The sequence below is a fragment of the Cynocephalus volans genome, chromosome X (genome assembly GCF_027409185.1).
Source record: "Cynocephalus volans isolate mCynVol1 chromosome X, mCynVol1.pri, whole genome shotgun sequence".
NCBI classification, from domain to species: Eukaryota; Metazoa; Chordata; class Mammalia; order Dermoptera; family Cynocephalidae; genus Cynocephalus; species Cynocephalus volans.
The window spans coordinates 109,253,418-109,265,812 of NC_084478.1; the positions used below are offsets into that span (position 1 = coordinate 109,253,418).

General features: G+C 52.4%; 1 protein-coding gene across 2 annotated transcripts; it reads left to right on the top strand.

Annotated features, from left to right (window-relative positions):
- The first annotated feature begins 371 nt into the window (after window positions 1-371).
- ARMCX4 (armadillo repeat containing X-linked 4) lies at window positions 372-11,171 on the top strand. Of its 2 annotated transcripts, none has more exons than XM_063083532.1 (6): window positions 372-468; window positions 964-1,048; window positions 1,807-1,874; window positions 2,219-2,302; window positions 2,622-2,718; window positions 3,055-11,171. In XM_063083532.1, the coding sequence occupies exon 6, from the start codon at window positions 3,199-3,201 to the stop codon at window positions 10,774-10,776; it is 7,578 nt and encodes a 2,525-aa protein (XP_062939602.1). In that variant the 5' UTR covers window positions 372-468; window positions 964-1,048; window positions 1,807-1,874; window positions 2,219-2,302; window positions 2,622-2,718; window positions 3,055-3,198; the 3' UTR covers window positions 10,777-11,171. The 2 variants fall into 2 exon arrangements, with proteins under 2 accessions (XP_062939602.1, XP_062939603.1); XM_063083533.1 differs by having other exon boundaries at window positions 2,663-2,718.
- Window positions 11,172-12,395: the final 1,224 nt, after the last annotated feature.

The window sequence follows — 12,395 nt, forward strand, 5'->3', positions numbered from 1 at the left end:
GTAGGGGGCGGGTTGGAAACGTTGGTTTCATAGCGTAAGAGGGAAAGAAAGGATTCTTTAAAGTAGCAGAAAAGGCTACAGCCAAGGCCTGAGAGTGGGTGGGGGGGTACAGACTTTCCTTGGTAACAAGAGATGGATAAACTCCAACCGTAAGATGGTGATGCCACTTGTGGGCTCTCAGATTGGAGAGGACCGAGATGAGTGACAGGGAGGTGCGCGCTGGGGCACCGCGCACATTCGACAGGAGGGGGTGACTGTGCGTGCGGAGGGGGGCTCCTGTTGACTGCCCGCCGGCCACGGGGGGGTGGTGGGGAGGAGGGCGAGCTCGGCTCTGACGCGCGTCCCTCACGTGACCTGGAGCTGCAGAGCGACGCAGCCTTCGGTGCAGTCGTCATTCCCGTCTGGCTACCAGCTCCCCGCTGCCCTGCGCACGGCGGGCTGGCACGGGGCCTGGGGAAAGCGGAGCAGGTAAGGGCCCCGGCCCCGCTCGCGGTGTCCTGGGCAGCAGCGGCTTGCCCACCCCCGCGGCGGACGCAGGGGTGGGGGGTCTATGCTGGCTCAAGTTTGAGGAGCCTTCTCCTCTGATTCTCCGGAGTCCCCCTGCCCCCCCCACCCTCCACCCCCCCATCTGTGCAGGGAAATCGTGAGCTTTGACAGGGCGGCTGGTGGGGAGACTGTCTCAAGAGGGAAATACAGAGACTGAGATCCCCATCCTCTCTAGCTCCAATCACTGACCACACATGTCCACTCGCTTCCTGCTCATTTCAGTGGAAGGGACACGCCACGGTGGCGTTCGCAGAGAAAATGGTGGGCCTTAGTGACTGGACGGCGGGCTTGGTAGGGGTGGGGTCTTGGAATGTGGGGAGGGACGTTTGACAACCGGGTTCCTGAATCCGGAAGGCCAATATTGGAATCTGTGGTCTGGGTGTTGGTCCAAGCACTCTGTGTCTTTACTCTCACCAGTCTGTCGGACAGTAGTTCGGTGTGGTACGGTTTGTGGTGAGGCGAGGGAAGAAGGAGAGGAGAAAACTGCACAGGATCCATGGAGGTTAGTGTGAACTCGGGCACTGTCTGTGAGCCACTCAAGTTCTGTATGAATTCTATGACAGGAACTTAGGCACCGCTGTCTGATCGGAATGTAGGGTGGGGCTAGCTAGGAAACTTTCTAAACTGAGTTTACTTACCAAGCTTAGGACTTTTAACTTAAATTCTGTGTTGAAGACGGATAGAGACAACAAACTTTTCTACCGATGCTTTTATTTGCACTTTAAATAATTTATTGAGAAAATACGAATGGTTGCATCAAAGAATATTCAATATTACTTTTTTTTTTTTTTTGAGATAGCCTTTGTGGGGAGGGAGGGACTGTGATTTCGCAAAAGCAGAAGCCTTCCCCTACACCTGTCTCTTCTGCTGGAGACTCCTAGAGGTGGGCTTAAGAGGAAGCAGATGGCAGCAGGCTATGATTCTAGAGTATGGAAGCTGGGGGCCTCCATCTTCCTTGTTATCCTCCAGCTTTCCAGATACTCCCACCTACCTGACCATCTTGCTGAAGGAAATGATGGACTTTTGGGTGAAACCCTAGAACTCTACAGGTGGTTTTAAAATAATTTGTCTCTGCCTCTCCACTTTTACTTTTCCTGCCTCCCTTTTCCACCCTACGCATTTCAGTGCTGGGGGAGCTCCAGGCTCTGCCTGCAGGAGATGGGTCTCTAAATCCAGACAACCCATAGTTGTCTTAGATGCTAGGACGTCACAAGCATTCAACACTCTCCTCCCCTTTTCTGTGTTTGTTCCTTCCCATAGGCCTGCAGTAGGGCTGTTTACTGCTGAAAGCAAGAGAAAGAGGGGAAGGCTGGCCTGGAACCATGCAGGTGGGTGTGAAGATGGGCAGTGCCACGGGATGACAAGAAAGGTGGGCACAGCAGGTAGGGTCTCATTTGAGGGCACTTCTGCCTCACCTTTACTCCGCTGGATTTCCACAGTGCTGCCACATCCCCTATTGACTTCAGTGAAGGAAACAGTAGAAATATTGGGGTAAGGGTGGGCTGGAGTGTGACTGAGAGAAGACTTGGGGGGACCATGAGATGGAACACATTAGCAAGCTGGATCAGGGCCCTGGCAAGGCAGGCATTGGGGTTAGGAATCAGGGTACTTACTTGTCTGTTCTACCAAATACTTGGTCTCCATTACTTTCTGTTTGTTTAATTGTTCGTAGATCTGCCTGCATGTCTGCTGTGGGGTTTGAGGTCACTGGAAACAAAGAAGCACGGAGAAAATTGCCCCTGATCAATATAGACTGGTAAGAGGGTGGGGACTGCCCGGGTAGACCTCTAGGGTGGGTTGGTGGAGAGCAGCGTGCATCCAATAAGGGCCATTGTCCAGTCTGGAGGTTCCTTACTCTCTTCCTTTCCCAGCCACCCTCTCACCATCCCTGTCACTTACCCCACACCCTCACCTTAATTCTGGCACAGGGAAAAGAATGTGACAGCATCTTTGGGAATGGGGCGAACTGAGAGGAGTAGAGAGGTAGTTTGCTAGTAATATGCCTGTCCCATCAGAACAAACCCTCCACTCCCATCTGTCCCTCTATCTGTCTGTCTGTGTCTATCTGTCTCTAGGTCCAAAGATCCCATGAGTTTATATGCTGCATCTACTTTAGGGTGTATCACCAAGCAAGAGAAGGAAAGAGGAGGGAACAGTCTCGGATCATTACAGGTTGGTATAAGGATGGGGACCTGTGGGAGTGGTGACCAGAGCAGGTCATGCAAAAATCAAAGTCTGGGGGCTTCTTGTTCTCTCCCATTCATTGTCAGCCCTCCCACCATCCTTCCCACTGTCCATTTGGTGTATGGAAGTACTTTGAGGGAAAATTGTTGGGAATTGGGGAAGGTGGGGAGAGGATGAAATAAGAGAGATCCAGAATTTGCTAATCATCCTTTTTTCCCACCAAGCACATAATTTCTACCCTATCCTATCCCTCTGTGTATCTATCTGTATGATGCAACAGAATTAGAAGAGAAATTTTAGTCCATTTCCTTCCTCCACTTCTAGGTCCACTTCCAGTCGCAGCTGTAGTGGCCTTTGAATGGCTGAAGACCAGCGCCCTCACAGGCCTACACCCAGACCTATCACCCTCTTTCCCCAGCCCGAGTGAGCCCCCTGTACCTTGTTCGTGCCTTCAGCAGGGGTGATTACATGGGCCGCATTCAGGAATTGGGCTGGGTGACTGCAGGACTGGTGATCTGGGCAGGCACCTGCTACTACATTTACAGATTAACCAAGGGAAGAGCCCAGAGTGTCAGGAGACTTGCCAGAAATGGGTCCAGAGTCAAGATGGAGACTGTGGTTGGGGTACAGAACCAGACCTTGGCCATGAGTGAAGCCATGGCTGGTGCAGAGATTGAGACTAGACCCAAGGCCAAGACTGGAGCAGAAACTGGAACAGGAGGTGAGCCTGGGGATGAAGTAGAGACCAAGATCACTGCTATAGTGAGACCCAAAGACAGCTCTCCGGCCAAGGCAATGGCTGGGGCAGAGGCAGAGACCCAATCTAAGGCCAAAGAGGTGGCTGGAACAGTGGTTATGACAGAAGCAGTGACTCTGACTGAGGCCAAGGCAAAAGCTGCTGAAGTTGCCATGAAAGAGGCAGTGACTCAAACTGATGCTGAGGCTGGGAGAATAGTCAAGAAAGAGGCAGTGACTCAGACCAAAGCTAAAGCAGGGGCACTGGTTGCCAGGGCAGAGGCCAAGAAAGAAGCAATGACCCAAACCAAAGCTGAAGCCCGCATATTGGCTGAAAAAGAGACAGAGATTAATAGAGTAATTGTGACACAGAGTGAGGCCTTGGCAGAGACCAAGGAAGTGACCAAGATGTGGGCCACGAATGAGACTGAAATTGTGGCTGAGACCAAGGCAAGAGCTCTGGAAGAGACTGTGAGTGTGGCTAAGACTCAGTCTGAGGCCAGGCCTGGTGCCACAGTTGATGCTAAGGGAAATTTTAATGGCATTTCTGGGTCAGTGGCTGGAGTGGATGTGAAGTCCTGCGCACAGTCTCAGGCTGTGGCCGAGATCCAGGGTGATAACATGCCTGGTGCTGGGGTTGAAGACAAGGGGAATTGCAAAACCATGCCTGGAGCAGGGTCTGGGGCAGACATGAGGGCTTCTGCTCAACCTCAAATTGTTGCCAAGGCCCACACTGAGGCCATGCCTGGGGCAAGGGTTGATGCTGGGGGTAATACCAATGCCATATGTAAGGTAGGGGCAGGGGCAGATATGAGAGCTTGTGTCCAACCTCAGATGGTGGCCAAAAAACAGGCTGAGGCAACGTCTGGTACCAGGGTTGACGGTAGGGGAAATATCAGTGTCATAACTAAGGCAATGACTGGAGCTGAAAAGAAGGCTGCTGCTCAGCCTCAAGCTGTAACCAGTGCTCAGGCTGAGGCCACGCCTGATGCCAGGGTTAAGGGTAGAGGCAATCCCAATGCCCTGGCTAAAGCAGGGGTCAAGGAAAACTTGAGGGACAATTCACAGGCTGAGGCCTTGCCTGATACCAGGGATAAGACCAGAGGCAATACTGCTATCATGGCTAAAGCAGGGGCTGGGACAGACGTATTGTCCTGTACTCAGCCTCAGCCTGTGGACAATATACAGGCTGATGCCTTGCTTGATGGCAGAATTAAGGCTAATGGCAATGCCGACACCATGTCTAAGGAAGGAGCTGGAACAGACACAAAGGCGCAGCCTCAGGCTACAGCCCAGAGCCAAGGTGAAGCTTTACCTAATACCAGAGGTAAGGCTAGGGGAAAAGCCAAAGCCAAAGGTAAAGCAGGGGTTGGAACAAACATGAAAACCTGTGCACAGCCTCAGAGTGGAGCCAGGACCCAAGCTGAGGCCTTGCCTGATTCCAAGGTTGATGGTAGGGGCAACCCTAATGCCATTTCTAGAGCAGGAGCTAAGGCAGACCAGAGGGCTTGTGGTCAGCCCCAAGCTGTGGCTAATTCCCAGGGCGAGGATTTGCCTGGTTCCAAGAATAAGGTCAGGGGCAATCCCAATGCTGTGCCTAAGGCAGAGGCTGGGGCAATTACAATGGGTTCTGCCCAGTCCCAGTCTGTGGCCAGTTCCCAGGCTGAGGCCTTGCCTGGTGCCAAGAATAAGGTCAGGAGCAATCCCAATGCTGTGCCTAACACAGAGGCTGTGGCCAGTACAGTAGCCTCTGTCCAGCCCCAGGCTGTGGCCAATTCCCAGGGCGAGGCTTTGCCTGGTACCAAGAATAAGGTCAGGGGCAATCCCAATGCTGTGCCTAAGGCTGGGGCTGGGGCAGATACAATAGGCTCTGCCCAGTCTCAAGTTGTGGCCAGTTCCCAGGGTGAGGCCTTGCCTGGTGCCAAGAATAAAGCCAAGGGCAATCCCAATGCTGTGCCTAAGGCAGGGGTTGAGGCAGATACAGTGAGCTCTGCCCAGCCCCAGGCTATGGCCAATTCCCAGAGTGAGACCTTGCCTGGTACCAAGAATAAGGTCAGAGGGAACCCCAGTGCTATGCCTAACACAGAGGCTGGGTCAAGTACAATGGGTTTTGCCCAGCCCCAGGCTATGGCCAATTCTCAGGGTGAGTCCTTGCCTGGTGCCAAGAATAAAGCCAAGGGCAATCCCAATGCTATGCCTAAGGCCGGGGCTGGGGCAGATACAATGGGCTCTGCCCAGCTTCAGGTTGTGGCCAGTTCCCAGGCTGAGGCCTTGCCTGGTGCCAAGAATAAGGTCAAAGGGAATCCCAATGCTGTGCCTAAGGTAGGGGTCGGGGCAGATACAACGGACTCTGCCCAGCCTCAGGTTGTGGCCCATTCCCAGGGTGAGGCCTTGTCTGGTGCCAAGAATAAAGTCAAGGGCAATCCCAATGCTGTGCCTAAGGCAGGGGCCAGGGCAGATACAATGGGCTCTGCCCAGCCGCAGGCTGTAGCCAGTTCTCAGTGTGAAGCCTTGCTTGGTGCCAAGAATAAGGTCAAGGGCAAGTCTAATGCTGTGTCTAAGGCAGGGGCTGGGGCAGATACAATGGGCTCTGCCCAGACTCAGGTTGTGGCCAGTTCTCAGCGTGAGGCCTTGCCTGGTGCCAAGAATAAGGTCAAGGGCAATCGCAATGTTGTACCTAGGGCAGGGGCTGGGGCAGGTACAACAGGATCTGCCCAGCCTCAGGTTGTGGCCAGTTCCCAGGCTGAGACGTTGTCTGGTGCAAAGAACAAGGTCAAGAGCAATCCCAATGTTGTGTCTAAGGCAGGGGCTGAAGTAGATACAACAGGCTCTGCCCAGCCCCAGGCTGTGGCCAATTCGCAGAGTGAGACCTTGCTTGGTGCCAGGAATAAGGTCAGGGGCAATCCCAGTGCTGTGCCCAAGGCAGGGGCTGGGGCAGGTACATTGGGCTCTGCCCAGAGTCAGACTGTGACCAATTCCCAGGGTGAGACCTTGCTTGGTGCCAGGAATAAGGTCAGGGGCAATCCTAATGCTATGGCTAAAGCAGGGGCAGGGGCAGGTAGAAGGAGTTCTGCCCAAAGGCAGACTGTGGCCAATTCCCAGGGCGAGACTTTGCCTGGGGCACGGGACAAGGCTATGCCCAGATCTGAGGCAAAAGCCATAGCAGAAGATGTTGTCTATGCAAAACCTGAGGCTGAGGCCATGCCCACTTCTGAGAGTGAAGGTGGGTCAGATGCTCAGGCCTGCAGAAAGACTCAGCCTAACATCCATGACTACTACTGGAATGGGATTGGTGTTGAGGATTGGATTGCTGCTGAGCGGTGGATCAAATTTAGGTTTCAGGCCATGGATGGAGACTGGGAGAATAGCATGTCCTGGGCTGATGATGAGAATGAAGCCAATATTGTGTCCTGGAGTGGGGCTAGTGATAAGGCTGGTGTTATTGGGTCCTGGGCTGTGGCTTGTGATGAGGCCAGCATTAAGTCCTGGGCTGGGGCTAGGGCTGAGAATGAGGTTGGTGTTGGGTCCTGGACCGGAGCTGGGGACCAGGCCAGTGGAGGGGTCTGGGCTGGAGGTCTGACTAGTGAGGGGTCCTGGGCTGGGGACAAGGCCAGTGGGGGTTCCTGGACACAGACTGAAAACAAGACCATTGTGGGGTCCTGGACTGGGCATGAGAACCAGGCCAATGGGGGGTCTTGGGTTATCTCTGGGAATCAGGCCATTGGAGGGCTCTGGGCTGGGGGTCAGGCCAGTGAGGGGACCTGGCCTGGGGGCCAGGCCAGTGGGGTGTCCTGGGCTGGAGAAGAGGCCATGGGAGGGTCCTGGATTGGGGTTGGGAGCCAGGATAGTGGGGGGTCTTGGATTGGGGCTAGTGCTGCGACTATGGGTAGTGTTGTGTATTGGGCTGGGACTGTGGACCAGGCTAGTATAGCGTCCTGGACTGGGATTGGTAATCAGTCTGGTGATGGATCCAAGCCTAGACTTGAGGATCAGGCCAGTGAACAAGGGTCCTGGGCTGGAGCTGGTGGCCAGCCTAGTGGAGGGTCCAGCTTGGGGCCTGAGGACCAGTCCGGTGTAAGGTCTTGGGTTGACACTGCAGACCAAATTAGTGGAGGGTCCAGGCTGGGGCCTGTAGACCAGTCCAGTGGTGGGTCCTGGGCTGACAATGGTGACCAGGCTGATGGAGGGTCTAGGCCAGGGTCTATGGACCAATCCAGTGGTGGGTCCTGGGTTGGCACTAGTAACCTGGCCATGGGAGGGTCCTGGACTGGGACTGGTGATCAGTCTGGTGGTGGGTCCAAGCCTAGATTTGAGAATCAGGCCAGTGAAGAAGGGTCATGGGCTGGGGCTGCTGGCCAGGCTGGTGGAGGGTCCAAGTTGGGGCCTGAGGACCAGTCCAGTGGAAGGTCCTGGGCTGACTCTGGGGATCAAATCAGTTCAGGGTTCTTGGTTGGAGCTGTGGACCAGGCCAATGGAGGATCCTGGGCCGGGGCTGGGGATCCGGCTAGTGGTGGGGCAAAGCCTATATTTGAGGATCAGGCCAGTGGAGGAGGGTCCTGGGCTGATGCTGGGGACCAGACTGGTGGAGGATCTAGACTGGGGTCCAGGGGCCAGTCCAGTGGAGAGTCCTGGGCTGGCACTGGGGACGAGGCCAGTGGATGGTTCTTTGCTTGTACTGGGAGTCAGACCAACGGAGGAGGGACCTGGGCTGGCACTGTGAGTCAGGTCAGTGCAGGGTCTTGGTCTGGAGCTGGGGATCAGGCTGGTGGCTGTTCCAAATCTGGATTTGAGGATCAGGCCATTGGAGGAGGGTTTTGGGCTGGTACTGGGGCCCAAGCCAGTGTTGGGTCCAGGCCAGGGCCTGTGGATCAATCCAGTGGAGGAGGTTCCTGGGGTGGGGCTGGTGGCCAGGTCATTGGTGTGTCTAGGCCAGGGCCTGCAGACCAGTCCAGTGGAGGGTCCTGGGCTGGCAGTGGGAGTCAGGCCAGTGGAAGGTCCTGGGTTGAGGCTGGGGATCAGTCTGGTGGCTGTTCCAAACCTGGATTTGAGCATCAGACCTGTGGAGGAGGCTCCTGGACTGGTGCTGGGGAGCAGGCCAGTGGAGAGTCTTGGGCTGGGTCTATTCCTGGGAATGAGGCCAGTGGAGGGTCTAGGCTGGGGCCTGAGGATCAGGCCAGTGGAGGGTCCTGGGCTAGATCTGAGGACCAGGCCAGTGGAAGATTCCAGGTCAGTGTTGAGGTAGAGGCTAATGAAGGATTCTGGTTTGGCCCTGGGAGTGAGGCCTTTATAGGGTCTTGGTGCTGGACAGAGGAAAAGACTGATATTGTTTCCTTGCCTGATAATAAGGATGAGACTAGTACTGAATCCAGATCAGGGGCTGGGGAAGAGGCCATCATTAGTTCTGGGCTTGGGGCTGAGACCAAGGCCAGTACGAGGTCCTGGACTGGATCTGAGGGGGCAGCATATGTAGGTTCCTCTGTGGAGGCTGGGGCTGAGGCTGGGACTGTGACTGGAGCTGAGGCTGGAGCTGAAGCTGGAGCTGAGGCTGGAGCTGAGGCTGTGGCTGTGGCTGGAGCTGAGGCTGTGGCTGTGGCTGGAGCTGAGGCTGGAGCTGAGGCTGGAGCTGAGGCTGGGGCTGAGGCTGGGACTGTGACTGGAGCTGAGGCTGGAGCTGAAGCTGGAGCTGAGGCTGTGGCTGAGGCTGGAGCTGAGGCTGGAGCTGAGGCTGTGGCTGAGGCTGTGGCTGAGGCTGGAGCTGAGGCTGGAGCTGAGGCTGTGGCTGAGGCTGGAGCTGAGGCTGGAGCTGAGGCTGTGGCTGAGGCTGGAGCTGAGGCTGGAGCTGAGGCTGTGGCTGAGGCTGGAGCTGAGGCTGGAGCTGAGGCTGTGGCTGTGGCTGGAGCTGAGGCTGGAGCTGAGGCTGGGGCTGTGGCTGGAGCTGAGGCTGGAGCTGTGGCTGGAGCTGAGGTTGGAGCTGAGGCCAACATGGGGTCTTGGTCCTGGGACGGAGATGCAGCCACTACAGAGTCTATGCCTAGGGCTGGGAAAGAGGCTGGAATAGGGTCCTGGACTTTGGCTAGGGATGTAGATGATGATGAGCTAAGTACAGCATCCAGCCCTGATATTGAGGAGATCAGTTTAAGGTCTTTGTTTTGGGCTGAAAGTGAGAACAGTAATGAGTTCAAATACAAGAGTGGTAAAGATGTCAACTGTGAGTCTGGGGCTGGGGATAAGGCCAGCATCCAGGATACTTTTGAGGCTGCTGGTGGATTCGATATAAGGTCTTGGTTCTGTGCTGATAATGAAAACAGAGGTGAGGACAAATCTGCACCCAAGGCTAAAGCCAAAAAATCAGCTGAGTCAAGAGGCACATACCCGTCCATGGTCCCTGGGGCAGGAATGGGGTCATGGGATGGAGCCATGATCTGGTCGGAAACGAAGTTTCCACACCAAAATGAGGCCAGCTTCCTAGCTGAAGATGAGTTCAGAAAGCAGATCGGGACTGGGGAGAAAGTTCGGCCCTTGTCCTGCCGCTGTAAACACGAAGCTAATATGGATCCACGAGAGCTTGAAAAACTCATTTGCATGATTGAGATGACTGAAGATCCTTCTGTTCATGAAATAGCCAACAATGCTCTGTATAACAGTGCTGATTATCCTTATTCCCACGAAGTTGTTCGTAATGTAGGTGGAATCTCAGTTATTGAAAGCTTGCTAAATAATCCCCACCCCAGTGTTAGGCAGAAGGCTTTAAACGCACTGAATAACATCTCGGTGGCTGCTGAAAACCACAGAAAAGTTAAAACATACTTAAACCAAGTATGTGAAGACACAGTCACCTATCCCTTGAATTCAAATGTGCAGCTGGCTGGACTAAGATTGATAAGGCACTTGACTATTACTAGTGAATATCAGCATATGGTTACAAATTATATTTCAGAATTTCTTCGTTTGTTAACTGTGGGAAGTGGAGAAACTAAAGACCATGTTTTGGGAATGCTTTTGAATTTCTCTAAAAATCCATCCATGACAAAAGACTTGCTCATTGCCAATGCACCAACATCACTGATTAACATTTTTAGCAAGAAAGAGACAAAAGAGAATATTCTTAATGCTCTTTCACTGTTTGAAAATATAAATTACCATTTTAAAAGAAGAGCAAAAGCATTTACCCAGGACAAGTTCAGTAAAAATTCCCTTTATTTCCTATTCCAACGACCTAAAGCATGTGCCAAGAAACTTCGAGTCCTAGCTGCAGAATGCAATGACCCTGAAGTGAAAGAAAAAGTTGAGCTATTAATAAGTAAACTCTGATTGGCTGTATGTTTCCAAACAAATTTGAGTAATATTTTGATTTTGCAGCCTGGAAGTAATGCACATGGTATATTGCATTATGACTTCAAAACTGATATTACCTATGATGGTCTATAGCTGGCCCATTTATGAAAACCAGATGAATTCAAACTTGTACTGAAAATACATGTGTTGATTTTTATCTTGTCCGGATTGAGATATTTTTAGTATGCTTCATGAGCAGAAACTGAACTGATTCTCCATAAGTAAGGTAATCTTTGGTCCTTTGTGTGGACTTATGTTTATACATTTGAGCCTTTATTTTTATGTCATCAATAAAGTTGTGTGTTTTAAGCAGCAGAAAAAAAAGTCATTGTCCTTGTCCTTGAGTTTATGAACTATTGGGAAAGGCAAGATATATGGAAACAAAAAGATAGCAACAAATCGTGAACCTCCGATCACGCCAGATGCTTCCCATCAGTGCTTAGAAACGGCGGTGGGCAACAGTGCTCAGGGAGTTTTACGGAAGAGGGGTCACTTAAGTAAGGTAGGCTTGAAGGACAGAATACAAAAGGGTCCGAAGGGCATTCAAGGAGGATGGAGTGGTGGAAAGAAAGGCACGGAGGTGGGAATACTGCTCCAGAGAGGAGGCTGGCCCACCTGGGTTGGAAAGTGTGTGTGTGTAGGGGGAGTGATGGGAGATAGAGTCAGGCAGTTGGGGTGAGTCCTGGCATGCAGGACCCCATTGCTAAACTGGGGTGTCTGAATATTACCCCATCTACGTTCGGGAGACACCAAGGCCTTTCATGACCAGAGGAATGACAGGATGAAAGGAAAATGATGTGGTTGATTTGTGTGTGGGATGCGTCTGAGTTGAGGAGGGGACAGGAGAGGTGACTGGAGATTGGGAAACCATAGTCCAGACACAACAAGATAAAGGTGTGAAATTTCACTGGTGGCCCTGGGAATGGTAAGGAGAGGATGGGAGTGAGAGACCTTTGAACAAATAAGTGCTGGAACCTGTTCTGGGGATATACAGAGAGGGCCAATTTTCTTTTAGGGTCCTGGGGGCATTTGATAGGAAAACATTCTCTTTCTTGGCCAACGCTGGTATCTGTGTAAGTGAATAAGATAGTCACTATTTTGAAATAGTAATAAAATACAACTTGAGGAAGAATAATGTTAGTGCTTGTATCAGATTTCTTTCATAAGGTTAGTTGGGCTGGGGCCTTTATGGAACCATGGAGAGTACTGCTGGGATCCACAGAGGAGAAGATCTGCCTCTCTCCCACCCCATAGTGATGAGGGTGTGGTAGGAGGAGCACTCTCAAACTGTGCTGGTGGAGCACACAACGGTACAAGGTCCATTGGGAGACATGTTTCAGAAGCCTTCAAGATGTGCATACCTTTTGACCCGGTAATACCACTTGCAGAAATTTACCCTTAGGAAATAATCAAATAGTTGATTTGTAGAAAGTTTTGTATCTTCAAACTGTTTTGAAGGCTGAAAAATTGTAAACGACTCAAAGGTTTCAAACTAGGCAGTTGGCTAAAGAAATTAAGGTATGTCTGCACATGAAAATATTCTGCAGCTGTTGAGAATGTTGATGGACAGCTACATTTATTTACACAAAGAAATT

Coding starts and splice junctions, on each gene's coding strand:
- ARMCX4 (XM_063083532.1), top strand. CDS start 3,199: ATGGGCCGCATTCAGGAATTGGGCTGGGTGACTGCAGGACTGGTGATC.